The sequence below is a fragment of the Erythrolamprus reginae genome, unplaced genomic scaffold (genome assembly GCF_031021105.1).
Source record: "Erythrolamprus reginae isolate rEryReg1 unplaced genomic scaffold, rEryReg1.hap1 scaffold_187, whole genome shotgun sequence".
NCBI lineage: Eukaryota > Metazoa > Chordata > Lepidosauria > Squamata > Dipsadidae > Erythrolamprus > Erythrolamprus reginae.
In genome coordinates this window covers 53604-81208 of record NW_027248570.1, presented here as the reverse complement: position 1 = coordinate 81208, position 27605 = coordinate 53604, and the positions used below count along the sequence as shown (strand labels likewise).

At 43.0% G+C, this 27605-nt stretch overlaps 1 protein-coding gene and 1 pseudogene across 1 annotated transcript; both read left to right on the top strand.

The window, feature by feature from the left end:
- The first annotated feature begins 2660 nt into the window (after positions 1-2660).
- Positions 2661-27605, top strand: part of LOC139155978 (zinc finger protein 850-like) — a 45346-nt pseudogene continuing 20401 nt past the window's right edge.
- On the top strand, positions 13576-15174 carry LOC139155980 (zinc finger protein 22-like). The gene has a single exon (XM_070731362.1). The coding sequence runs from the start codon at positions 14306-14308 to the stop codon at positions 14636-14638; it is 333 nt and encodes a 110-aa protein (XP_070587463.1). The 5' UTR covers positions 13576-14305; the 3' UTR covers positions 14639-15174.

The window sequence follows — 27605 nt, the reverse complement described above, 5'->3', positions numbered from 1 at the left end:
AACATAGAACTGTCTATACAATACTCAGATTAAGGATTCCTTTTCCCCAAGTGCATTATTTTACATTTGAAAACATTAAACTGCAGTTTCCACTGCTTTGACCACTTATCTAATAAAGCTATATCATTTGCCATATTACAGATGCCTTCAGGAATATCAACCCTATTGCACACTTTAGAGCAGTGTTTCCCAACCTTTTTTGAGCCACGGCACATTATTCACATTTACAAAATCCTGGGGAACATTGAGCGGGGGGCGGGGGGCGGGTGTGTGTGTGTAAAAAAAAGTTTGGACAAAAAATATCTCTCTTCCTCCCTTTCGCTCTATTTTTCTCTCTCCCTCTTTCTCTCTCTCTCTCCCTTCCCTCCTCTTTCTTTCCCCTCTCTCTCCATCTCTCTTTGTTTCTCCCTTCCTTCCTCTCTTTTTTGCCCTCCTTCCCTCTCTCTGTCTTTCCCTCACCCTCCTTCCCCCCTCTTTCTCTCTCTCTCTTGCTTTCTCTCTCTTGCTGTCTTTCTCTCTTTCTCTCCCCCCTCTCTCTCCCTCTCTCTTGCTTTCTCTCTTTCTCTCTCTCTCTTTTGCTTTCTCTCTTTCTCTACCCCGTCTCTCTCCTTCTTTCTCTCCCCCCTCTCCCTTTCTCCCTCTCCCTCTCTTGCTATCTCTTTCTCTCTCTTTCTACCCCTCTCTTCCTCTCTCTACCTCTCTTGCTATCTCTTTCTCTCTCTTTCTATCCCCCCCTCTCTTCCTCTCTCTACCTCTCTTGCTATCTTTTTCTCTCTCTTTCTCTCCCCCCTCTCTCCCTCTCTTTCTCTCTCTCCCTCTCTTGCTATATCTTTCTCTCTCTTTCTCTCCCCCCCTCTCTTCCTCTCTCTTTCTCTCTCTCCCTCTCTTGCTTTCCCTTTCTCTCCCCCCTCTCTCCCTCTCTCTTTCTCCCAGTAGCCGTGGGGCAACGCAGGGTGATCAGCTGTGAGGCGGAGCTCCAGAACGGAGGCACAGACGGCGGTGGCTAGACGCCGTACATTTCTGGCGTTGCGCTGGGCATGGACGTGGGGCTTGAGACTCCGTCCTGGTCCAGCCAGCAGGCAAGTGCCAGCCACGCAATTCCAGCATTTCCAGCCGCCGCCGTCGGTGCCTCTGTTCCGTAGCTCCGCCTCACAGCTGATCACCCTGACGTCGCCCCACGGCTACTGGGAGAAAGAGAGAGGGAGAAGGGGGGGAAAGAAAGAGAAAGCAAGAGAGGGGGAGAGAGAGAGAAACCACCCTGCCACTGCCCCACGGTATGGCTCCTGCCCGCTGCCGCCGCCATCACCCTCCCGCTGCGCACCGCCCTCCCGCTGCCGCTGCCCTACTACCAAGCCCCAAAGCTCACCTGCTGACAGGGAAGCTCCAGCCGGGCGGGGAGCCACAGCTGCTGGAAAACTTGGAAGGCGCAAAGAAGCAAGCTCAGCTTCGGGTCTCACAACTTTTTTCTCTTCGCAAAAAGTTGCGAGACCAGAAGCTGAGCTTATTTCTTCGCGGCACACCTGACCATGTCTCGCGGCACACCAGTGTGCCGCGGCACACCGGTTGGGAAACACTGCTGTAGAGTCATTGGCATATAGGCAAACCTTCCCTACCAAAACCTCCCCTTTATTTCCTAAAAAAAAATTAATTCAGGGAAAAATGTCCCCCCCCCTTTTTTTTGTATGTTGGTCTTGTAAATATGTAAATATATAAATAAATAAAATAAAAATCTTTCCTTCAAAAATAAATTTAAGGAAAAATGTTTCCCCATTCCCCCTCCTTTTTTTATATGTTGGTCTTGTAGATATTTTGTCCTCGGAGAGGGGGGCATACAAATAATAATAATAATAATAATAATAATAATAATAATAATAATAATAATAATGATAATAATAATGATAATAACAACAACAACAACAATAACAATAATCACAATAATCACAATCCCAGGGGACAGCAGAATTGAGGAGAAGCAGCTGGAGAAATTAGTGAAATACGAAGATCTAAAAATCGAGCTGCAACGACTATGGCATAAGCCAATGAAAGTGGTCCCAGTGGTACAGCGGACATTTGAAAACCATCAGAATTGACAAAATCTCCATCTGTCAATTGCAAAAGGCTGCTTTACTGTGATCGGTAAACATAATTCGCCGCTACATCACGCAGTCTTAGGTGCTTGGGAAGCACCCGACTGGTGATGAAATACGAAATCCAGCATAGGGATCTCGTTTGCTGTGTTGTATTGACATAATAATAATAATAATAATAATAATAATAATAATAATAATAATAATAATAATAATAATAATAATAATAATAGTAATAATAGTAATAATAGTAATAATAGTAATAATAATAATAATAATAATAATAATAATAATCTAAACTTGGTAAGCTAAGTAGCATCATATTTCACTATTTCACTAGGCTCACTTGAAGAAGTCAGTTGCTAGAAGTTAAAAACTTTTTGATATTTTATAGAATTTGTACAGTGAAAACATCTTGCAAACTTAGAGACGGGACAAGAGAGCTTTTCTGCCGCTATCATGAGATGGCAGTCAGAAAGGCAGAATCTCTGCCAGAAACGTGAGGAGTTAAAACCATCGAGTACTGAATTGCTAGAAAATATCGGAGAGAAGAAACGCAGAACTTCCTTTTCCGGAAGAGTGATGGAGGGAATGTAGCCTGCAGAGCGGCTTTTGTGGTCTTCCGAGAATCGAAGCAGGAGCTGGTAGGTGAGTTGAGGGCAGGTGGGAGGAGAGTCCGGGAGCGAGTTGGGCTGTTTGGTTTCCTCCACGGCCTGGAAGCAGAGAAGCAACCGGGCTGAAACATGTCAGCTGCTGCAGGTTCCTCTCCTGCCCAAATATAAGCCCACTGGTGCTGCACGCTGTTTAACTGGTGGCTGCAATTTTCTGCTAGTGGGAACAATGAAAATGCCTCTTTCAAGTTAAGGTTGATTTTTTGAGAATGGCTTCCCTGCAGAGGTTGTGGGTGCTCCATCACTGGGGGTTTGTGACAGAGTTGGAAGGGACCTTGTGAGTCTGCTATTCCGACCCCCTGCACAAGCAGGAGACCCAATACCATTTCAGACAATTGATTAATTGTTCTCAGTGTCAGGAAAATTCTCCTTGATTGTAGGCTGCTTCTCTCCTGAATTAGTTTCCATCCACTGCTTCTTGTCTTGCCTTCTGGTGCATTGCAAAATATGTTGACCCCGTTCTTGACCCTTGGACTATTGGAACACTGCTATGATGTCACCCCTAAACCTTCCTTTCACTAGACTAGACATACTCAATTCCTGCAATCCTTCTTTATATGTTTTAACCTCCAGCCCCCTACTGCTCTTCTCTGCACTATTTATAGTGTCTCGACACCTTTTTAAAAATATGGCAATACTCCAAGTGTGATCTTACCAAAACATTATAAATTGATACTAACACTTCACATGATCTTCATTCTAGCCCTGTATTAAGGCAGCCTAGGATTGCATTAGTTTTTGTGGCCACTGCATCACACTGTTGGCTTTTTTTAGATTATTAGTCACTGGTAGGACTTCAAGATCCATCTCACAGTTACTTCTATTGAGTCAGGTTGTGCCTATTCTGTACCTTGCCATTTGATTTTTCGTGACTAAGTGTACAACCTCTTTTTTTCTCCACTGAATTTCATTTTGTTGGATAGGGCCCAGTGTTCAAATCTATCAAGATTCTTCTTTGTCTGTCGTTTGGGGTGTTGGCTATTCCTGCCAGCTTAGTGTTACCTCCACATTGTCCTCTGGGAGTTTGGTGGAATGTAATTCCAAATGAATAAACAAACAATGAGTTCCCCTTCTACTCGTTCATTGAAATTGTTTATGAAGATATTGAAGAATACTGAGACTAACATAGAGCCTTGGGGTACTTCACTGCTTACTTCCCTCCATATAGATGTAGTTCGTTTGACCAATGGTTGTGTGTGGTTTGTCAGCTAGTTACAAATCCATCAGATAGTGATCCTGATTTTTTTCACATATGTCACTCAACACAACTTGTCGTTAATTATTTGGGGCTCGGTGCTGAGGCAGAATAAGGTCCCTTCCCACTATGTTATTCTCTTACTCTGGTTGCCTAATTATTGACATCACTAGCATACAAAGATTCCAACTGGAATTAGCATGATCAATTTTAAGAACAGAAGACTACAAATAGGCAAACTTAGATCAGCTGATAGTGATCTCGTTTGCTGAGTTGTACTGACATAATAATAATAATAATAATAATAATAATAATAATAATAATAATAATAATAATAATGAGTTAAGGGCAGGTGGGTGGAGAGTCCGGGAGCAAGTTGGGCTGTTTGGTTTTCTCCACGGTCTGGAAGCAGAGAAGCAACCGGGCTGAAACCTGTCAGCTGCTGCAGGTTCCTCTCCTGCCCAAATATAAGCCCACTGGTGCTGCACGGTGCTAAACTGGTGGCTGCAATTTTCTGCCAGTGGGAACAATGAAAATGCCTGTTTCAAGTTAAGGTTGATTTTTTGAGAATGGCTTCCCTGCAGAGGTTGCGGGTGCAAACTTAGATCAGCTGATGTGCAAGGGAAGAAACCATGTTAAGCTTGTTATATGTTATTTGTTAACCAAACTAATTTATGAGTAGAAATAACAGATTTAAAGATATATTTGCTCCCAACCAGTATATTATGTTCATAGAAGGCTTCATTTTAACAGAAGGCTACAATTGTTTGCATATTTCTTTGGCTTTAAATGCCAACTAGCAGTGGAATCCACTAAATATCTTGCTAAATATTGGTCTAGTCACTAAAGTATCATACATTTGCTGATTCCTCCAGTTCAAAGTTTGGAAATGTAAATTAGCATATCACTTAATGTTCAATTTTATAAGAGCTCTGTTTTAAGAGAACTGTCTCAGAGAGCTTATCTACAATTTTGGTCAGGAAACTATCTTTACTGCCCAAAAGCAATATCAGTAAGTCTTACTAAGCCCAACATTTCTTACAAAAGCGAGTACAGTTTGTGACAGTTTCCATCATTTTCCAACCATATTTGATGGGGGGGGGGAGTTTCCTACTGTTTTGAGCCTGGAAGTGAAATCTGTGGCATCTCACTATGATACTATGCGGTATTCCAAGTATAAATACAGTATGGAATGCTGTATGGAATACAGTGGAACCCCGACATAAGAGCTGCTCTACTTAAGAGCAACTCGAGATAAGAACTGGGAGGGGAGAGATATTTTTGTTCTACTTACAAGCCCAAATTCGAGATACAAGCGCCAAGGAGCTGTCTCCTGAAGACAAACGCTAACTTCCGCATTCGGCTCAGGAGACAGCTGCGAAGCGGCGCGCGTGTTTTAAAAGGTTGCAGCCGGCCTGGGGGGCTCGGGGGGGTGCTTGCAGCTTTCTTTCTTGCTCTTTTTCTTTCTCTCTTTTACCTTCCCTTCCTCTATTTCTTCTTTTCTTTCTCCTTCCCTCCCTCCCTCCCTTCACTCATTCCTCTCTTACTCTCCCCTTTCATAAGTTTCCTTGCTTCCTTCCTCTGTTCCTGTCCCTTCCCCCTTTCTTTCTTTCTTTCTTGCTCTTTTTCTTTCTCTCTTTTACCTTCCCTTCCTCTATTTCTTCTTTTCTTTCTCCTTCCCACCTTCTTCCCTCCCTCCCTCCCTTCACTCATTCCTCTCTTACTCTCCCCTTTCATAAGTTTCCTTGCTTCCTTCCTCTGTTCCTGTCCCTTCCCTCTTTCCTTCCTTCCTTCCCACCCTCCGTCCATTCATTCACCCATTCCTCTCTTGATCGCTTAAAGCCGGTCCCTGGTGCAAAAAGGGTTGGGGACCTCTGTCCTACAGGATTGGGTGGCAGAGAAGTTGAACATATGTAAATTTAAAAGTTTAAGAAAGTTTACAAGTTAAGTGAAAGAAACTTCATTATTCATTTATATGTACATGTACATTTCTTCATTAAAAACATGTCTTTCTGCATAATTTAGACTAACTTTGTGAGTTTTTTGAGGGCTGGAACCAATTAAAATTATTTACATTAATTCCTATGGGGAAAAGTCGTTCGAGATAAGAGCTGCTCGACTTAAGAGCCCAGGTCCGGAACGAATTAAACTCGTATCTCGAGGTACCACTGTACTGTGTTTAGTTTTGATCACCACAATGCAAAAAGGATGTTGAGACTTTAGAAAAAGTGCAGAGAAGAGCAACAAAGATGATCAGGGGACTAGAAGCTAAAACATATGAAGAATGGTTGCAGGAACTGAGCATGGCTATATTAATTGAAAGAAAGACCAGGGGAGACATGATAGCAGTATTCCAATATCTCAGGGGTTGCCACAAAGAAGAAGGAGTCAACCAATTCTCCAAAGCACCTGAAGGCAGGGCAAGAAGCAATGGGTGGAAACTAAACGAGGAGAGAGGCATCTTAGAACTAAGGAGAAAATTCTTGAAAATTCCGCTGACTTGCATCTTAAGGAGGTACAATAACTTCACATTTGAAGTATGTGGAAAAATTCAGAATATTGGATTTTATTGTATATTGTTCATGATTGTTGTTAGCCACCCCGAGTTTTCGGAGAGGGGCGGCATATAAATCCAATAAAACTTGAAACTTGAATATTAGTTTCACAATTCATGTAAACATAATAATCTCTGTGCACAATTGTTTCAGGATCTGGTAAACAATGGAAGTACACAGGAGCTTACACAGAGAAATAATGTTGAACAAGTTATCCCTTAGTGCAGTACATAACCAATTAAGTATGGTCATAGGAATAAAAAAGATAATTCATAAGAATAAAAGGCAAACGTGTTCGATAAGGAGGGTTGCTCTCAAGGCCAAATTAAAAGTGAAAAGGAAACATAATAAAGTATATCTCCAGCATGACCACATTGTACTTATTTTCAACAAGAGCTTTAATAAGTAAGTTTTACTTTGCAAGATGTAGAACAATAGCTCTCTATATTAAATATGAAATAAATACTCCATATTAACATGTTGACAAGAAAAAAGAATAAAGAAAAGAAGGGAAATAAATGAGACTATAGTAGGTCAATTGGCATTTAGGAATAGCATTTATAAGCTGGGGGTTTTTTATGGGAAATTTAAAATGTTATTAACCAATGGATGGAATAGTAATGCCAAGAATTGTCTTTGCTTAAATATAGAGAATGAGTTACAATAAAATTTTAAAAGTTAGAAAGTTGGAAGGGAGATTCGTACGGCCTGCACCCTCCTTGCCTTCCGTAAGAATCTGAAGACGCACTGGGGCCATTAGAACTCTGCCCCCTGCCCAGTGAATGTGTCGAGAGAATCTGGTGTGAATGGAATGATTGTTTTTAATCGTTTTTTGGGGGGGAGGGTTAGATTTTAATTAGTTGGATTATAATGTGTATTGTACATTTTATATGTTGTGAGCCGCCCTGAGTCTTCGGAGAGGGTGGCATAGAAATCCAATAAATAAACAAACAAACAAACAAACAAACAAAAAGTAAAAAAAAAATAAAAAAATAAAAAATACAAATACAGTGGTACCTCGATTCTCAACCACAGTTCTGGAAGTGTGGTCGAGAACCGATTTGGTTAAGAACCGAAACAATTTAAAATCAATTCCTCTCCTCAGTTGTCTCTCCCTCTAGCTTGCCTGCTTCTGTCCCCGTGTGTGTGTGTGTGTGTGTGTGTGTGTGTGTGTCTCTCTCTCTGTAGCTTCCGTCTTCAGTTCTCTTGCTCGTCCCTGTCTCTCTCCCCCCCCCCCTCTCTCTCTGTGTAGCTTGCCGGCTTCCGGCTTCAGTTCTCTTGCTCGTCCCTCTCTCTCTCTCTCTCTCTCTCTCTCTCTCTCTCTCTCTCTCTCTCTCTCTCTCTCTCTCTCTCTCTGTACCTTGCCGGCTTCTGTCTTCAGCTCCCTCTAGTGTTCGAGTTCCAAATATTTGTTCAGATTTCAGGGCAAAAGTTTCTTGAATTTCCTGGTCGAATACCGATTTGTTCGAACTGAGAAGCGTTCAAAAACCGAGGTACCACTGTAAATACAAATAAATACAGTAGAACCCCGACTTACGAGTTTAATTGGTGCCAGAAGGAGGCTCGTAAGTTGAAAAGCTCGTATGTCGAAACATTGTTTCCCATAGGAAACAATGGAAAAGCGATTAATGCATGCAAGCCCCACGGGGAAGGGCTTGAGCCGCCGCCCGAGACTCACGAAAGCGCCGCCAGGCTGATTGCCAAGCGTGGGCGGGGCGTGGGTGGAGGCAGCGCCGCACCGGACCCCTCAGGCTGCTCCGCCCGGGATGGGGCTCCTCCGGAGGGGCGCGTGGGGTCATGCAGCCCATGAACTAGAGGCGAGCCGCGCGGCAAGACAACGGGCTGAGCACAGCCGAGCAAGGGAGCACTGCGCCTCCGAGGGGGTGGACCTCGGCGCTGGTTCGCGGGGCAGCTGGAGTAAAATCCAAACGGCGTCCTCCGGCCAGCGCCAGCGTTTGAGGCGGCAGCTTGAGGAATAAAAGGCGGCGGCGCGAAGGCAAGCGCCGCTCGCCTCAGGATATCCGCGCACAGCCTGCTCAACAGCGTCTTCTCGTGCTCTTCCTCGCCAGCGGCTGCCGGGAGTCCTCCGCTCTGCCCCAAGAGCTTCTCCAAGTGGGGGCTTCGCCAGACCCGCAGCCTGGACCCCGCCGTGATCGGCCGCTCCGGCGGGGAAGAAGGGACAGCGCCGGAGAGCTTGGGCCGCTTCGCGCGCGCCAAAATGACTAGCGGTTCTTCGGCCGAATACTTGGCGGCCTTTACTTTGCGCGCGCTGCTGCAGCCGCCCCGCAGGGTCCAAAGCGGCGCCTTCTCGCTCTCCGTGCCCAGCACGCCTCTGGAGAAGTCCCCCTCAGGCAGCTTCCACTTCGACTACGAGGGCCCTCGAGGCAAGAGGCTCACGGCGTGGGAGCTGCCCTTTTTGGTGCGCGCGCCCTCAGCCTCGGCTCTCAGCGGCAGCTATGGGGGCAGCGGGGCCAACAGCATCTTCTTTTCCCCCCGAAAGTGGGTCCAGCAGAGGAAGGGACAGCTCGTATCCCGAATTTGGGCTCGTAAGTTGAAGAGAAATATCCCTCCCCTCCTAGCTCGCATCTCGAAATGCTCGTATATAGAGCAGCTCGTATGTCGAGGTTCTACCTACAAATAAATGCAAATAAATAAATAAGAAAGGGGAGAAGAAAATAAACATTTCGGGCATCTAGAGATGATAGAACTAAAAAGATGGCGAGTAAAGATACCAATTGGGGAGAGGGAGAAATACGACCTAAAATCAAGAGGCATACGTGATAATTACTATTTTTGGAAGTTAAGTTATAGCATTTAATTACGAAGAAAGTGGAAAATTAGAGGTTGTAGACCCAGGCAACAAAAATAGGAGGAAAGAGACAGCATTAGAGTAATCAATGAGTGGAATGGGTGGGAGGTTATGCATGAGATAAATGAATATAGTATGAATGATAAATTTAGCACACCTGATGATGGAGAGGCAGGAGAGGTGGTGGGGGTCTATCTCTGGGGAGGCCGAGGGCCGGAATATTCCAGTTCTGCTGGGGAGAGGCAGATATGATGGGATTCGTGGGGCAGGCCATTCTAGGGGAAGAAGGGATCGCTGCCTGAAAGAGATCCCTTGTTCCGGCCCCACGAGCTCAAACTGGGGTACTGGTAACGAGTGTAATCTGGACCCTGGGCTCAATGCCAGGTCGGTGGTAAATAAAGCTCTCCTTATCCGGGATATTATCCTGGAGGAGGAGGCCGACATGGTATGATTGACTGAAACCTGGCTGGGCCCAGAGGGAGAACTTCCTCTCTCCAAAATGTACCCAGCCTTTCGTAAGCTACTTAAAACCCACCTATGTCGCCAGGCTTGGGGTAACTGAGTTACCCCTAGGCCATGGTAGATTTGTGTATGTTATGACTGAATTGTATGGTTTTAATAATGGAGTTTTTATGTGTTTTTTAATATATTGGATTTGTGACATTGTATTTTGTTGTGAGCCGCTCCGAGTCCTCAAAGAGGGGCAGCATACAAATCTAATAAACTATTATTATTATTATTATTAATAGTAGATATACCCGGAATAATATATTAAAAAATATAAATATATGTAAAGGGAAAGATATAAGTTTAAGAAATAGCTCTGATGTTGAAATGAAGTTAAGGCTTCTGAATTGCTAGTCTGCTAACCATAAAATGGATTATGATTAGATGTACTCAGGGAAGGATAAGAGGGAGAAAGAGGAAGTGGAAAGGGATAGACAGAGAGAGGAGGGAAGTAGGAAAGAGGTAGAGAAGGAGAAAGAAGGTAGAGGAAAGAGAGGGAGATAAAGGGAGGGGAGTAGTATGAAATATAGAAGGAAAGCAGACTGGAGATAAAAGTATGAAAGGAGAAAACCAAGGATATGATATGATATTATGATATTTCGGATAGAAATATATAACTGGATGTCTCGATAAGATAGTATATGTATGAATGTTTGGGTAAGTTTGGTGAAAAAATAAAAATTATTTTAAAAAAATAAATGAGTGACCACACATAGAATATAAGTGCTGGAAAATCTCCAAAGGATTGTGGGGCAATGCAGACTTAGCAAATCAAAGCTGATTATGCACAAGAAGATCCATTGCATTGGATTACTAATTTGAACTTTCCTGATCACAACCAAATGAAATGAAAAAAATTAATGTTTAGTTGTATAAACAAGGTACATCCTTGCTTTTAGTACAATGGATTGCTTGCATAAAATTAGTTGTCTGGGTATCATTTACTTAATTTTCTGGGTACAGTGATACCTTGTCTTACAAACTTAATTGGTTCTGGGACGAGGTTCTTAAGGTGAAAAGTTTGTAAGACAAAACAATGTTTCCCATAGGAATCAATGGAAAAAGGATTAATGCGTGCAAGCTCAAAATTCACCTCTTTTGCCAGCTGAAGCGCCCGTTTTTGTGCTGCTGGGATTTCCCTGAGGCTCCCTTCCATGAGAAACCCCACCTCCGGACTTCTGTGTTTTTGCAATGCTGCAGGGGAATCCCAACATCGCAAAAACGAGTGCTTCACTGGCAACGGAAATCTGGTGGTGGGGTTTACCAGCGAAGGGAGCATTGGTGAAATTGCAGCATCGCAAAAACACCGGAGTCCTTGAAACCCCACCTCCAGACCTCTGTGTTTTTGCGATGCTGCGATTTCACTGAGGCTCCCCTCACTGGGAAACCCCACCTCCGGGCTTCCGTTGCCAGCGAAGCACCCGTTATTGCACTGCTGGAATTCCCCTGCAGCATCACAAAAACACGGAAGTCCAGAGGTGGGGTTTCCCATGGAGGGGAGCCTCAGGGAAATCCCAGCAGCGCAAAAACGGGTGCTTCGCTGGCAACAGAAGTCCAGAGGCGGGGCATCCCAGTGGCGGCAATGGGTTTGTAAGATGAAAATAGTTTGTAAGAAGAGGCAAAAAAATCTTAAACCCCGGGTTTGTATATTGAAAAGTTTGTATGACGAGGGGTTTGTAAGACGAGGCATCATTGTATCTCATCCAGTGGTGGGCTGCAGGTGGAACAAACAGGTACGCACTACCATATATACTAGACTATAAGCCTAATTTTGCTACCGGTACTGTGTACCAGTTTATTGACATACATTTTTTCATATCTGGAAGTCAGTGTTGAGAAAAGGTCAATAGTAAAGTCAAATAGAGCAGACAGTAATGCTAGCTTCCCCCTGTAAAGAAGATAATGGCTTGAATGAAAACACCACTAAACAAGGCTTTGTCCATATTTTTGTCTTTTAGTGATCATGGCAACATGGTGGTACACCAGAAGACACACATGAAGGAGAAAACATGACTCTGCAAATTGTGTAAATGTTTCATTACAAATTTTCAGATCATATCCGTGAGAAAGGTTTCAAAGAGAGAATTCCAGTCTGGTGAAGCAAGGAAGACTCGCAAAGAAGAGAAAACATTTGAAAGTGCTGACTATAAAACTTCCCGTCACAATTTCAGTCATGAAACACCAGAATATTCACACAAGGGAGAAACCCTTCAAATGTCCTGAGTGTGGGAAAGGTTTTAGTGATAGTTCCAAGGTGGCGCAACACAAAAGGACTCACACAGGAGAGAAACCCTTTGAATGTCCTGAGTGTGGGAAAAGTTTTAGTGATAATTCCAGCCTGGTGCAACACCAGAGGACTCACACAGGAGAGAAACCCTTTGAATGTCCTGACTGTGGGAAAAGTTTTAGTCATAATTCCAGCTTGGTAAGACACCAGAGGACTCATACAGGAGAGAAACCCTTTGAATGTCCTGATTGTGGGAAAGGTTTTAGTCATAATTCCAGCCTGGTGCAACACCAGAGGACTCACACAGGAGAGAAACCCTTTGAATGTCCTGACTGTGGGAAAAGTTTTAGTCAGAATACCACCCTGGTGAGACACCAGAAGACTCACACAGGAGAGAAATCCTTTGAATGTCTTATCTGTGGGAAAAGGTTTAGTAATAGTTCCCGCCTGGTGCAACACCAGAGGACTCACACAGGAGAAAAACCCTTTGAATGTCTTGTCTGTGGGAAAGGTTTTAGTGATAGTTCCAGCCTGGTGAGACACAAAAGGACTCACACTGGAGAGAAACCCTTTAAATGTCCTGAGTGTGGGAAAAGTTTTAGTGATAGTTCCAAGCTGGCAAAACACAAGAAGACTCACACAGGAGAGAAACCCTTTGAATGTCCTGAGTGTGGGAAAAGCTTTTGTCAGAGTTCCAGCCTGGTGAAACACCAGAGGACGCACACAGGAGAGAAACCCTTTAAATGTCCTGAGTGTGGGAAAACGTTTAGTGAGAGTTCCAGCCTGGTGAAACACAAAAGGACTCACACAGGAGAAAAACCCTTTAAATGTCCTGAGTGTGGGAAAAGTTTTAGTGATAGTTCCAGCCTGGTGAAACACAAAAGGACTCACAAAGGAGAGAAACCCTTTGAATGTTCTGAGTGTGGGAAAAGTTTTAGTCGTTATTCCAGCCTGGTGCAATGTGAGAGGAATCACACAGGAGAGAAACCCTTTGAATGTCCTGACTGTGGTAAAGGTTTTAGTCAGAGTTCTGACCTGGTGCAACACCATAGGAGTCACACAGGTGAAAAACCCTTGGAATGTCCTGACTGTGGGAAAAGTTTTAGTCATAATTCTAGCCTTTTGAATCACCAGAGGACTCACACAGGAGAGAAACCCTTTGAATGTCCTAATTGTGGGAAAGGTTTTAGCCATAATTCCAGTCTGGTGCGACACCAGAGGACTCACACAGGAGAGAAACCCTTTGAATGTCCCGATTGTGGGAAAGGTTTTAGTCTGAATTTCCACCTGGTGAGACACCAGAGGACTCACACAGGAGAGAAACCCTTTGAATGTTCTGACTGTGGGAAAGGTTTTAGTCAGAGTTTCGACCGGGTGCAACACCAGAGGACTCACTCAGGAGAGAAACCATTTGAATGTCCTGACTGTGGGAAATGTTTTTGTCGTAATTCTAGCCTTTTGAATCACCAGAGGACTCACACAGCAGAGAAACCCTTTGAATGTTCTTGATGTGTGAAAGGTTTTAGTGATACTGTAATTCCAGACTGGTGCAACACAACAGGACTCACACAGTAGAGAAACACTTTGAATGTCCTGACTGCGGAAAAAGCTTTAGTCAGAGTTCCCACCTGGTGCAACACCAGAGGACACACTAGAGAAACACTTTAAATGTCCTAGAAATATGGAAAAATAGAACATTGATGGTAGAAAAAGACCTCATGGTCCATCTAGTCTGCCCTTATACTATTTCCTGTATTTTATCATAGTATGAATTTATCCCAGGCATGTTTAAATTCAGTTACTGTGGATTTACCAATCACGTGTGCTGGATGTTTGTACCAAGCATCTACTACTCTTTCAGTAAAATAATATTTTCTCACATTGTTTATGATCTTTCTCCCAACTAAGCTCAGATTGTCCCCCCCTTGTTCTTGTGTTCACTTTCCTATTAAAAACACTTCACTCCTGAACCTTATTTAACTCTTTAACATATTTAAATGTTTCAATCATGTCCCCCCTTTCACTTCTGTCCTCCAGAGTATACAGATTGAGTTCATTTAGTCCTTCCTGATAAGTTTTATGCTTAAGACCTTCCAGCATTTTTGCTGCCCGTCTTTGGACTCATTCAATTGTATCAATATCTTTTTGTAGGTGAGGTCTCCAGAACTGAACACAGTATTTCAAATGTGGTCTCACCAGGGCTCTATACAGCAGGATCACATTCTCCCTCTTCCTGCTTGTTATACCTCTAGCTATGTCACCAAGCATTCTACTCACTGACTGTAGAAAAAGTTTTAATGATAGTTCCAGACTGGTGAAACACAAGAGGAGAAAATCATTTGAATGTCCTGACTGTGGGAAAAGTTTTAGTTATAATTCCAGCCTGGTGATTCACCAGAGGACTCATACACGAGAGAAACCCTTTGAATATCCTGACTGTAGGAAAAGTTTTAGTCATAAGTTCAGCCTGGTGAGACACCAGGAGTCTCATACAGGAGAGAAACCTTTTGAATGTCCTGATTGTGGGAAAGGTTTTAGTCATAATTCTAATGTCGTGCAACACCAGAGGACTCATACAATGTCCTGATTGTGGGAAAGGTTTCAGTCATAATGCCCATTTCATGGTATACCAGAGGACTCACCCAGGAGAGAAACTCTTTGAATGTCCCGATTGTTGGATTGTTGCATCCCTCTCATCCCGGATATAAACTGTTTCAACTCCTACCCTCAAAACGTTGCTACAGAGCACTGCACACCAAGACAACTAGACACAAGAATATTTTTTCCCCAAACACCATCACTCTGCTAAACAAATAATTCCCTGAACACTGTCAAACTATTTACTAAGTCTGCACTAGTATTACTACTAGATTTTTCTCATCATTCCAATCAGCCGTTTCCTCCCACTAATGACTGTAACTTGTTGCTTGTATCCTTAAGATTTTTATTAATATTGATTGTTTCCTCATTGCTTATTTGACCCCTACAGTCATTAAGTGTTGTACCTCATGATTCTTGACAAATGTATCTTTCCTTTTATGTACACTTAGAGCATATGCACCAAGACAAATTCCTTGTGTGTCCAATCACACTTGGCCAATAAAGAATTCTATGAATATTCTTATTGTTGGAAAGGTTTTAGTCATAATTCCAGCCTGGTGAAACACTGGAGGACTCACAGGAGAGAAACCCTTTGAATGTTCTGATTGTGGAAAATGTTTCTGTCTTATTTCCCATCTTGTGATACACCACTGATGTTAAAAAGATTATGAAGAGATTAAGAATTGTCTGGGCAACGGGCCTCGAACAGCAGGAACAGCTGGGTCTGGACTTACTGAAATAAGTAGGGAGCAGTGTTCCTTCTAATTGTTTTTGGGGGTGGGCGGAAAAGTATAGTGTCTGAGCGGCAGTCCCTTCGGGACTGGGCGGCACAGAAATAATAAATAAATAAATAAACAAACAAATAAATAAAAAACCCACCCTGTTTTGCCTCAGAGAATTTCAAAATAAAATACTGTACTGTGTGTCTATAACAGTGAGCTCATAATAGGGCAACTCTATCAATATCAAAATGTCACTTAAATAGTTGAGCTAGTTTCAAACTAGATTTTGATTTTCTTTCTCTCTTCCTTACTCCCATTCTTTGTCTTTCTCTTTTCCTTCCTCTCTTTTTTCTATCTGTTTCTCTCTCTTCCTCTCTCTCTCCTTCCCTCTCACTCTTTCCCTCTCGGCTTCTGGGCAGGTTTGGAAAACTCTGAGTTGATGATGATTTTTAAGTGAGTGATTGCTCATTGCTCAGCTTAGAGGGAACTATGGTAGGGAGTGATGAAACATGGTATGTTGCGGATGCCGCAAAGTCCCTGTGGGGAATAGGGTCATCAGAGGGACTAAGGGCAACCCAGACATGTGGGGTCACTCACGAATGCGAATCCTAGAAAGAAAACTTGGACACATTTCTCTCCGGGTGAAATGACACAGTTTGGGGCTGTGCACTTCCTTTTATTGGGGGGAATATGCAAATTGGGTAAGGTTATACGTATATGTCAAGTGGTATACAAACATCCAATAACATAACTCTAAGATATGACACAACTTCCGAGTCCTTCCTATCTACATATGGCACGTAACTAGTTTCTACTGAACAAATGTTTCTTATGGCCAATTTCCTGGGACCTTTGTTGTGAATATGGTTATCTCCTGTTTTCCACAAAACAAGGTCTTTTATTGCTGTTTTCGTCTTGTTTACCCCAGGAAATGTAAACATGCATCCTTTTATCACACAATTCTCATCCTGCTGACACATTCTTGTTATTCGAGGAGAGCTGCCTTGAACCGCTTTATGGCCAGTCACTTCCAAGCAGAATTCACCAGAAATGCAGACTACGCGCAGTCCTGTTCCTGGCTAATGGAATAAAAGTGTATAAGACATTTATGTTAGAATTCCAGGTATTAAATCCTATCCTAACATGATATCCGAGTCTGCGGAGAGGGGCAGCATACAAATCTAAATAATAAATAATAAATAAATAAATAAATAAATATGGCAGCCACAGGATGTACACCAAGAGAGCTGGGCAAAGTCAGGCGATAAGTCACTGGATTGATGACCTTTTCGACAGGGAAAGATCCCAAGAAACATTGGTCAAGCTTGTGGCTGGGTTTCTCTGAGGATAGACACTTGGTCAAAAGCCAAACTCGATCTCCGACAGTCAATGATGGGATGTCCTTGGGTAAACGGTCTGCAAAACTGTTGTAGTCTTCTTTAGCTTTATTCAGTGAACGCATGACCATCTTGTGGATGGACTGTAGCTTGGACAGAAAATCCTCAGCAACAGGAACTAACAAGAGTGAGTGGGAAAAATCTGGGATGATAGCCGAAATTGGCAAAGAACGGCATGGTTTATGTGGCGTTTGCCCAGGTTAGCCTGGTGCACCAGTTGCGGCTCTATTTGGACAGGGAGTCATTGCTCACAGTCACTCATGCCCTCATCACCTCGAGGTTCGATTACTGCAACACTCTGTACATGGGGCTACCTCTTAAAAGTGTTCGGAAACTTCAGATCGTGCAGAACGCGATTTGCCCACGTTTCTTCAACACTCCGGGGCTTACATTGGCTGCCGATCAGTTTCCGGTCACAATTCAAAGTGTTGGTCATGACCTTTAAAGCCCTACATGGCAATGGACCAGATTACCTCCGGAACCGCCTGCTACCGCACGAATCCCAGCGACCGATAAGGTCCCACAGAGTTGGCCTTCTCCGGGTCCCGTTGACCAAACAATGTCGTTTGGCGGGCCCCAGGGGAAGAGCCTTCTCTGTGGCAGCCCCAGCCCTCTGGAACCAACTCCCCCTGGAGATTAGAACTGCCCCCACCCTCCCTGTCTTTCGTAAACTACTCAAGACTCATTTATATCGCCAGGCATGGGGGAGTTGAGATAGCTCTTCCCCCTAGGCCATTACAAGTTATGCATGGTATGTTTGTGTGTATGTTTGTTTTTATAAATAGGGGTTTTTAGTTGTTTTTTATTATTGGATTGTAGATGTTGTGTTTATTATTGTTGTTAGCCGCCCCGAGTCTGCGGAGAGGGGCGGCATACAAATCCAATAAATTATTATTATTATTATTATTATTATTATTATTATTATTATTATTATTATTAAATATGCTGAGAGTTATTAAATGTGGACTCGGCTATGGAGAGGAATTTTGCCCAATGTTTCTGTTCGTCATGGACAAAACAGTGCAGGTACTGCTCTAAGATGCCAATGACTTTTTCTGCATCCCCTGCCAGTCTCTGGGTGATGCGTGGATGCCAGGGAAACTTGGACCTGGAGCGTTGACATTTATTTATTTATTTATTTATTTATTTATTTATTTGATTTATATGCCACCCCTCTCCGCAGACTTGGGGCGGCTAACAACAATAATAAAACAGCACATATAATAATAATCCAATACTAAAAACAGTTAAAAACCCATTATTATAAAAACCAAACATACATAAAGATATACCAAACATAAAATTGTAGAGGCCTAGGGGAAAGAGTATCTCAATTCCCCCATGCCTGGCGGCAGAGGTGGGTTTTAAGCAGCTTACGAAAGGCAAGGAGGGTGGGGGCAATTCTAATCTCTGGGGGGAGTTGGTTCCAGAGGGCCGGAGCCGCCACAGAGAAGGCTCTTCCCCTGGGGCCCGCCAACTGACATTGTTTAGTTGACGGGACCCGGAGAAGACCCACTCTGTGGGACCTAACTGGTCGCTGGGATTCGTGCAACAGAAGGCGGTCCCGGAGATATTCTGGTCCGGTGCCATGAAGGGCTTTATAGGTCATTGCCAACACTTTGAATTGTGACCGGAAACTGATCGGCAACCAATGCAGACTGCGGAGTGTTGGTGTGACATGGGCATATTTGGGAAAGCCCATGATTGCTCTCGCAGCTGCATTCTGCATGATCTGAAGTTTCCGAACACTTTTCAAAGGTAGCCCCATGTAGAGAGCGTTACAGTAGTCGATCCTCGACGTGATGAGACATGAGTTCTCTCCAGAACGTAGCAGTGAATTGAGCTCCTCAGTCAGATACTATTATGTCAGGTAGACCATGTAGCTGGAAGATGTGCTGGATGAATAGTTGAGCAGTGACTTTAGCCGTCGGGGAATAAAATACACCCCCTTGGTTCACATGTCCACCACCACGAATATGGCTGTGAATCCTGTGGAGACAGCTAATTGTATCAGGAAATTTGTGGAGGTGCCCCCCCCCAAGGTCTCTTTGGTATAGGCAAAGACTGTTGGGGGAAGGGCTCCTGTGGCTGTCTTGGCTTGATGACAACTGGCACAAGAATTTACATAGGAGTGGACATCACGGCGAAGTCTAGACCATCAGAAAGTCTAAGAGACTAGGTGTAGTGTCTTGAATGGCCAAAATGGCGAGCTGCAGGGTTATCATGGCACTGGTTCAGGGTTGCCACATTTGCAAGGTCTCGAGTTTCTTGGGGTCTATGGCGATGCCTTGGGAAGAAATAATATGTCCCAGGAATTCAATGGTGGTCTGGTAAAATTGAGATTTCTCCAGCTTGACGTAAAGGTGGTGTTCTCTCAGGCATTACAGGACTTGTCGTAGATGCCGAAGGTGACTTTCTCATGAGGGGGAGTAAATCAAAATGTCATCATGATAAACCACTACTAATCGGTCCGATAAATCTTGGAAAATGTCATTCATGAAGTGTTGGAACAAGGCTGGAGCATTGGTAAGTCCAAAGGGCATGAGCGTATACTCGAAATGGCCATACCGGGTCCCAAACACGGTCTTCCACTCGTCCCCCTCCCAGATCTGTACCAGGTTGTAAGCGCATCGCAGATATTGATATTGGTGAAGATGGCTGCTGATCGAAGACACTCCAACGGTTCAGGGATCAAAGGCAAATGGTACCAGTTACACACTGTAATCACATTCAACTTGCGATATTCACAGTATAGGCGTTTTTGTTTTTTTGTTTTTTCCAAATAGCACTGGGGTGGACAAAGGCATTGAGGAGGGATGGATGAAATCCCTGGCCAGGTTTTTATCCAAAAAATCTTTTTTCCCCAACATATTTTATTAATTTTCTTAAAATAGACAAGACTGACAAACATACATTTAACATAGAGATGGGGTTGTATCTTCCCCGCTTATTCTAGAAGTAAAATTTCAATACAGAAAAAAGAATACATTCAAAAAATACTTAAAATCAACTTATTACTTTAAATGAAAAGAATACATTTGTTTTACCTTATATAATAAAGCTTCATATGTAAACTAATTCTAACATAACTCTTAAATCATATCCCTACTTATGCAATTCTCTTATTCTTTTTACTTTTAGTATTTCTTCTTATTTATCCATATATACACTTTGTTCCATATCTCATAAAATTCTGTTTCCTCTTGATCTTTTAACCGTCTTGTCATCATATCCATTTCAGCGCAATCTAGTATTTTCTTAATAACTTCCTCTTCTTTGGAAATCTTTTCCCCTTTCCGATTTTGCGCATACACTATCCTGGCCACAGTCAAAATATGAATAACTAGATGTAAAATTTCTTTCTTATAGTTCTGGTTAGTTATGCCCAGTAAATAAAATTCTAGGGTTATTTCTATCTCCTGTTTTACTATTCCTGGCCAATTCCGGTTCCGACTTTGAGTAAAGGCGTCCCCCGGGAAGCTTGGCGTTTGGTAATAAGTCAGTGGCCCAGTAATAGGGTAGATGGGGCAATTGGTTCACCTATTTTTTATTAAACACATCGGCAAACTCTGAGAGGTTGGAAGGCACTTTGATGTCAGGTTGGGCTGGCACCTGGGCTGTGCAGATTTGGCACATGTGGTCCACGCACTGCAGGCTGGGAAAAGAAATACAGATCTGGGACCACAAGATGTGAGGATCCTGATTTATCAGCCAGGCTAAGCCAAGGACTATGGGAAAATGAAGGCCTTTGGTAACATAGAATTGGATGGCCTCTTCCTGTTGACCAATGGCTAGGCTTACTGGTTGGGTCATGAACCTAGATTAGATTAGATTTATTGGATTTATATGCCGCCCCTCTCCGAAAACTCGGGGCGGCTCACAACAATAATAAAAAACAGTACACAATAACAAATCCAATGCCCACCAATCTAATTACAATTTAAAATTAGTAATTTCATAAAACAATCCCAATATATATAAAAAACAGGCACACAGTCAATCAATCAACAAAACAGCATGGGCAAGGGGGAGGTGTTTTAGTTCCCCCATGCCTGACGGCAGAGGTGGGTCTTAAGGAGTTTACGAAAGGCAGAGAGGGTGGGGGCCATAGTTCCCTCTAAGCTGAGCAGTGAGCAATCGCTCACTTAAAAATCATCATCAACTCAGAGTTTTCCAAACCTGCCCAGAAGCAGAGAGGGAAAGAGTGAGAGGGAAGGAGAGAGAGAGGAAGAGAGGAAGAGAGAGAAACAGATAGAAAAAAGAGAGGAAGGAAAAGAGAAAGAAAAAGAATGGGAGTAAGGAAGAGAGAAAGAAAATCAAAATCTAGTTTGAAACTAGCTCAACTATTTAAGTGGCATTTTGATATTGATAGAGTTGCCCTATTATGAGCTCACTGTTATAGACACACAGTACAGTATTTTATTTTGAAATTCTCTGAGGCAAAACAGGGTGGGTTTTTTATTTGTTTGTTTGTTTACTTACTTACTTATTTATTTATTTATTATTTCTGTGCCGCCCAGTCCCGAAGGGACTGCCGCTCAGACACTATACTTTTCCGCCCCCCCCCCAAAATATTAGAGGGAACACTGGTGGGGGCAATCCTAATCTCAGGGGGGAGCTGGTTCCAGAGGGTTGGGCCCCCCACAGAGAAGGCTCTTCCCCTGGGTCCCGCCAGATGACGTTGTTTAGTCGACGGGACCCGAAGAAGGCCGACTCTGTGGGACCTAACCGGTCACTGGGATTCGTGCGGCAGGAGGCGGTCCCGAAGATATTCTGGTCCGGTGCCATGAAGGGCTTTATAGGTCATAACCAACACTTTGAATTGTGACCGGAAACTGATCGGCAACCAATGAACCTAATGGGTCCAGACAACCATACACAGCCATCGATTGTCTCAACTATCATGGGAAGCTTGAGTGGGCACAAGGGCATAGCATGGGAGCAAGCAAAAGTTTCATCCATAAAATTGGTGGTGGCTCCAGAATCTACCAGGGCATGGGCTGGGAGGGCTTGGTCAGGGTTCTTGAGTATTACCTTGGTTGCTAGGATCAGATGTCTCGAGGATCCAAGGTTCTCATCTGTAGAACTGGAACTACATGGGGCTACCTCTGAAAAGTGTTCGGAAACTTCAGATCGTGCAGAACGCAGCCGCGAGAGCCATCGTGGGGCTTCCAAGATTCGCCCACGTTTCTTCAACACTCCGTGGCTTGCATTGGCTGCCGATCAGTTTCTGGTCACAATTCAAAGTGTTGGTCATGACCTTTAAAGCCCTACATGGCATTGGACCACATTACCTCCGGAACTGTCTGCTACCGCACGAATCCCAGCGACCGATAAGGTCCCACAGAGTTGGCCTTCTCCGGGTCCCGTCGACTAAACAATGTTGTTTGGCGGGCCCCAGGGGAAGAGCCTTCTCTGTGGCAGCCCCAGCCCTCTGGAACCAACTCCCCCCGGAGATTAGAACTCCCCCCACGCTCCCTGTCTTTTGTAAACTACTCAAGACTCATTTATACCACCAGGCATGGGGGAGTTGAGATAGCTCTTCCCCCTAGGCCACTACAAGTTATGCATGGTACGTTTGTGTGTATGTTTGGTTTTATAATAGGGGTTTTAGTTGTTTTTTATTATTGGATTGTACATGTTGCTTTTATTATTGTTGTTAGCCGCCCCGAGTCTACGGAGATGGTCGGCATACAAATCCAATAAATTATTATTATTATTATTATTATTATTATTATTATTATTATTATTATTAATTATTATAACTTGGCTTGGTGCCTGCTTGACCTAATGTTTCCACTAGGCCAGGCTCTGGTCATTTGCTGGAAGGGTGGCCAGGCACTGTTGAGCTGGGCCACGGGCTGGAACCGGAGCAGGAACTGTGGCACAATTACTTTTCTGGGGGCAGGCGATGGCAAAATGTCTGGCTTCTCCACAGTACAAGCACAAACCTTCAGCTCGACACTTGGGTTTCTCAGCTTCAGTCAGGCAAGATCTGGCAATGCTGAGGTCCATCGACTCATCTCTGGCTATGGCGGTTGGGCGATTCCCACGGTATGCAGGTGGCATCGGACCAGATTACCTCCGGAACCGCCTGCTACCGCATGAATCCCAGCGACCGATAAGGTCCCACAGAGTTGGCCTTCTCCGGGTCCCGTCGACTAAACAATGTCGTTTGGCAGGACCCAGGAGAAGAGCCTTCTCTGTGGTGGCCCCGACCCTCTGGAACCAGCTCCCCCCGGAGATTAGAACTTCCCCCACCCTCCTTGCCTTTTGTAAAGTTCTTAAGACCCATCTCTGCCGTCAGGCATGGGGGAACTGACATATCTCCCCCTGGGCCTATACAGTTTATACATGGTATGTTTGTGTGTTTGATTTCTTTTAATAATGGGTTTTTTTAGTGTTTTTAAATTATTAGATTTGTTCTTACATTGTTGTTGTTATTGTTGTAAGCCGCCCCGAGTCTACGGAGAGGGGCGGCATACAAATCTAATAAATAAATAAATAAATAAATCTGAAAGTCACATCTTGACGCAGGGATGGGTGGATTGGCATGTGTGGCCTGGATTCCCCGGCGAGGAGCAGGAACTGGTCTGTGGTTTTCGAAGAATGGTATCTGTTATCTGGTCAGACAGGTCTGGTTGGATCACATTCTGGCTTCAATTTCAAAGAACAGCTGGTATAACGCATCCAGTGTACGAGGAGTAGCATTGTGCATGAGCTCAGTCAGTATTTTGGCAGACAGTCCCTCTTGGAACATCTCCATCACCGCCTCCCCATTCCAATTCAGGGGAGCTCTTAAAACGATGAAACTCACACCTTCTACCAAATAGGATAGCAAAAATGTTCCCTAAGACCTCCCCATTATGTTGGAAATGTAAGAAAGAAATAGGGTTCTATTATCATCAATGGTGGACGTGTAGTAAAGTTAAGCTTTATTGGAAAATGATAGAAAGAATAATAAAAGAAATAGTAAAACAGGAGATAGAAATAACCCCGGAAATTTTACACCTAGTTATTCATATTTTGACCGCGGCCAGGATAATGTATGCGCAAAATTGGAAAGGGGAAAATATCCCCAAAGAAGAGGAAGTTATTAAGAAAATACTAGATTGCACTGAAATGGATATGATGACAAAGACGGTTAAAAGATCAAGAGGAAACAGAATTTTATGAGATATGGAACAATGTATATATATGGATAAAAAAGAAATATTAAAAGTAAAAAAATAAATAAATAAGAGAATTGTATTAGTAGAGATATGATTTAAGAGTTATGTTAGAATTAGTTTATGTATGAAGATTTACTATATAAGGTAAAACAAATTTCTTCTTTTCATTTAAAGTAATAAGTTGATTTTAAGTATTTTTTGAATGTATTCTTTTTTCTGTATTGAAATTTTACTTCTAGAATAAGTGGGAAAGATACAACCCCATCTCTATGTTAAATGTATGTTTGTCAGTCTTGTCTATTTTAAGAAAATTAATAAAATATATTGGGAAAAAAATAAAACGATGAAACTCGGCTATATACGGTAGTCAGCTACAGATCTGGCACCTTGTCGTATCTGGCGTAGTTGAGTGATGGCATTCTGGATGCGGAGGGGATCAGAGAATTCATGTTGCATCAGCTGGAAGAACTCTGCATAATTTTGTAGAATTGGGTCTTGATGTTCCAACAAGGGGGATGACCAGACGGCTGCTGAGCCAATTAACAGGCTCAAGATAAAAGTAGCTTTCATCTCACCATGAATAAAATCTTCTGGACAAGAATTAATATATGTTGTGGTTAGCTCTGGCCCAGCTCCTGTCCCAAGAACTGTGGATGTGGAGGAGACATCCACATGCTGCAGGCCTGTTTTGCCCCCAGTGGAATCTGAAGATGAAGGCTCCTCTGACCAAGAAGACATGAGTGACAGGGAGGAGGAGAGTGTGGCAGACAGCTCAGAAGGAGATCAATTATCTAGCTCCTCCTTGGATTCAGAACAAGAGTTAATGATACAGTCACGCATGCGGAGAGCGATTCATAGGCAACAACAACTGAGAGATTATTATCAAAGAAAATGAGGCCACCTGTGGTTGGGTGGGGCTGTGGTAATTAGTGAGGCTGCTATAAATAGCAGCCTGTGGGTTTGGCCATTGTGGAGGATTATCTGATCCTTATGTTTCATGATTGCTTTACTGACTTTGACCTTTTGTGTGCTGATTTTTCCCTGCTTTGAAACTAAACCAGAGCAAAGTGTGTTTCACTTTGTTAAAGAAGAAGGACTGTGAATTGCCTCACAGCTGCAAGCTAAGTATCACAGAACTTATAAGGGACTTGTATAAATTACCAGTTTGTTTGGAAACGAGTGCTCTTTGCTATACCAAAAGAGGGCTTAGTTTAAGTGAATTTTCATTATAAAGAACATTGTTTTGAATTTTCAAATATGTGTGTGTCTGAAATTTGTACCTGTGAATTTTTGGGAGGATTCTACCAGAGAGCCCGACAGAACAATATACAAATGACATTGATTGAGAAACGGAATGCATTTATCATGTTCTGCACTGAATCTCTCTGGTAGAGCCAGGTGGCATTTTATTCTGGGCAGAGGAGCTGGAGGCAGAAGAGGGGGATTCTGCTGCAAATTAGCTAACCAGTTTTGGAGAGCTGCCATGATCTGTCGTAAATCAAGTATGTCAGCTTCCATCTGAGCCATGACCTCACGAAGTCTGTGCAGTGGATTGAGTGGGTGGACTTTCAATCTGTTCTGCTCACGGGCCTCCGATTAATTCCAATTCCCAGAAAATCACTTCTTAGTAATGAAACTCACTCTTTATTTCATTCGAGCAGGATACATGAATGCAATGCATAGTTTCAGAAGTATCATAGAAGCAGAATTCTATCTCATAAAAACTAGCTTTGACTCTGTATCTGGGAAGCGCACCAAACTCAATCCTTATCACACTCCTTAGATAACTCCCATCTCATTAATCAAAACATAGGCAGAAGCTCACCAAATACTTTTACTAACACAGGAACCCAGCGCAGGATGTCTTGGGAGACAGAGATCATGATTTTTAGAATTTCTTTTCACGCACACCACAGTTTCTCGGCTCTTCCGTGGAACAAACGTTGAAATTCCACGCCACTATTTCCCACAACCCTTCCTTTATATTGCCTGGAAGTACTGAATTTAATAATCAAAAGGTAATGTAAAGCTCATTTTCCAACTCTTGCTCAGTGATGACTCCACAAATGCAGTGGATTTCTAATACACTACAATTGTAATTTATAATCTCTCTCCTGAATTTTGCATCTCTATGACCAAAGCAATGGAAACTGCAGTTTAATGTTTCCAAATGTAAAATAATGCACTTGGGGAAAAGGAATCCTCAATCTGAGTATTGCATTGGCAGTTCTGTGTTAGCAAAAACTTCAGAAGAAAAGGATTTAGGGGTAGTGATTTCTGACAGTCTCAAAATGGGTGAGCAGTGTGGTCGGGCAGTAGGAAAAGCAAGTAGGATGCTTGGCTGCATAGCTAGAGGTATAACAAGCAGGAAGAGGGAGATTGTGATCCCCTTAGGTAGAGCGCTGGTGAGACCACATTTGGAATACTGTGTTCAGTTCTGGAGACCTCACCTACAAAAAGATATTGACAAAATTGTACGGGTCCAAAGACGGGCTACAAGAATGGTGGAAGGTCTTAAGCATAAAACGTATCAGGAAAGACTTAATGAACTCAATCTGTATAGTCTGGAGGACAGAAGGAAAAGGGGGAACATGATCGAAACATTTAAATATGTTAAAGGGTTAAATAAGGTTCAGGAGGGAAGTGTTTTTAATAGGAAAGTGATCACAAGAACAAGGGGACACAATCTGAAGTTAGTTGGGGGAAAGATCAAAAGCAACGTGAGAATATATTATTTCACTGAAAGAGTAGTAGATCCTTGGAACAAACTTCCAGCAGACGTGGTTCACAGTAACTGAATTTAAACATGCCTGGGATAAACATATATCCATTGTAAGATAAAATACAGGAAATAGTATAAGGGCAGGCCAGATGGACCATGAGGTCTTTTTCTGCCGTCAGTCTTCTATGTTTCTATGTTTCAATTTGTCTTCCTCAGCCTCCCTTTCCCCCTCATTATAAATTTAGAATTTCAGTTTCAGTCATAGTATATCAGTCCATGCACTCTGTGACTCTGATGATGTGAGCTGCAATTAAGCTTCTGCCTCTTAATTTATTTGTTGCGTTGCTGATTGTTCCAGTGCTACATTCTATGAAAAGAATGACATTTCATTAGGCACAATTAAATTAGAATGGCTAACTTGGATCTGTTCTGATTGCCATTCCTTTCAGATATAGGGATGGTTTTCTCCACCACTGCCAATTTGAGAAGGAGTTTTCAAACTGGACAACTAAGCTAGAGTTCTCCTTGTAACTTTACAACCTATAAAGCAGCCATTGGTTGTGCCAGTGGGTTTGTAGGCCTTTGAAAATCCTACCATTAAAAAGGATCTGTCTGGCTTCCCTGATGACTCTTTCCTTTATGAATCAAATTCAACAGACATCTTGAAAGTTGAGGTCCCCACGATGGAGTAGAAACAAATGTTTCAATAAGCCAACAAGACGTTATAGTACTGCTTCCCATTATGCCAGTGAGAACACACTTAGAATATTGAGTCCAATTCTGGTCAACATAAAGTGAAAAAGATTAGATTAGATTAGATTTATTGGATTTATATGCCGCCGCTCTCCGCAAACTCGGGGCGGCTCACAACAAAGTAAAAACAATACATAATAACAAATCCAATACCCACCAATCCAATTACAATGTTAAGCTAAAAAAT

Coding starts and splice junctions, on each gene's coding strand:
- LOC139155980 (XM_070731362.1), top strand. CDS start 14,306: ATGTCACCAAGCATTCTACTCACTGACTGTAGAAAAAGTTTTAATGAT.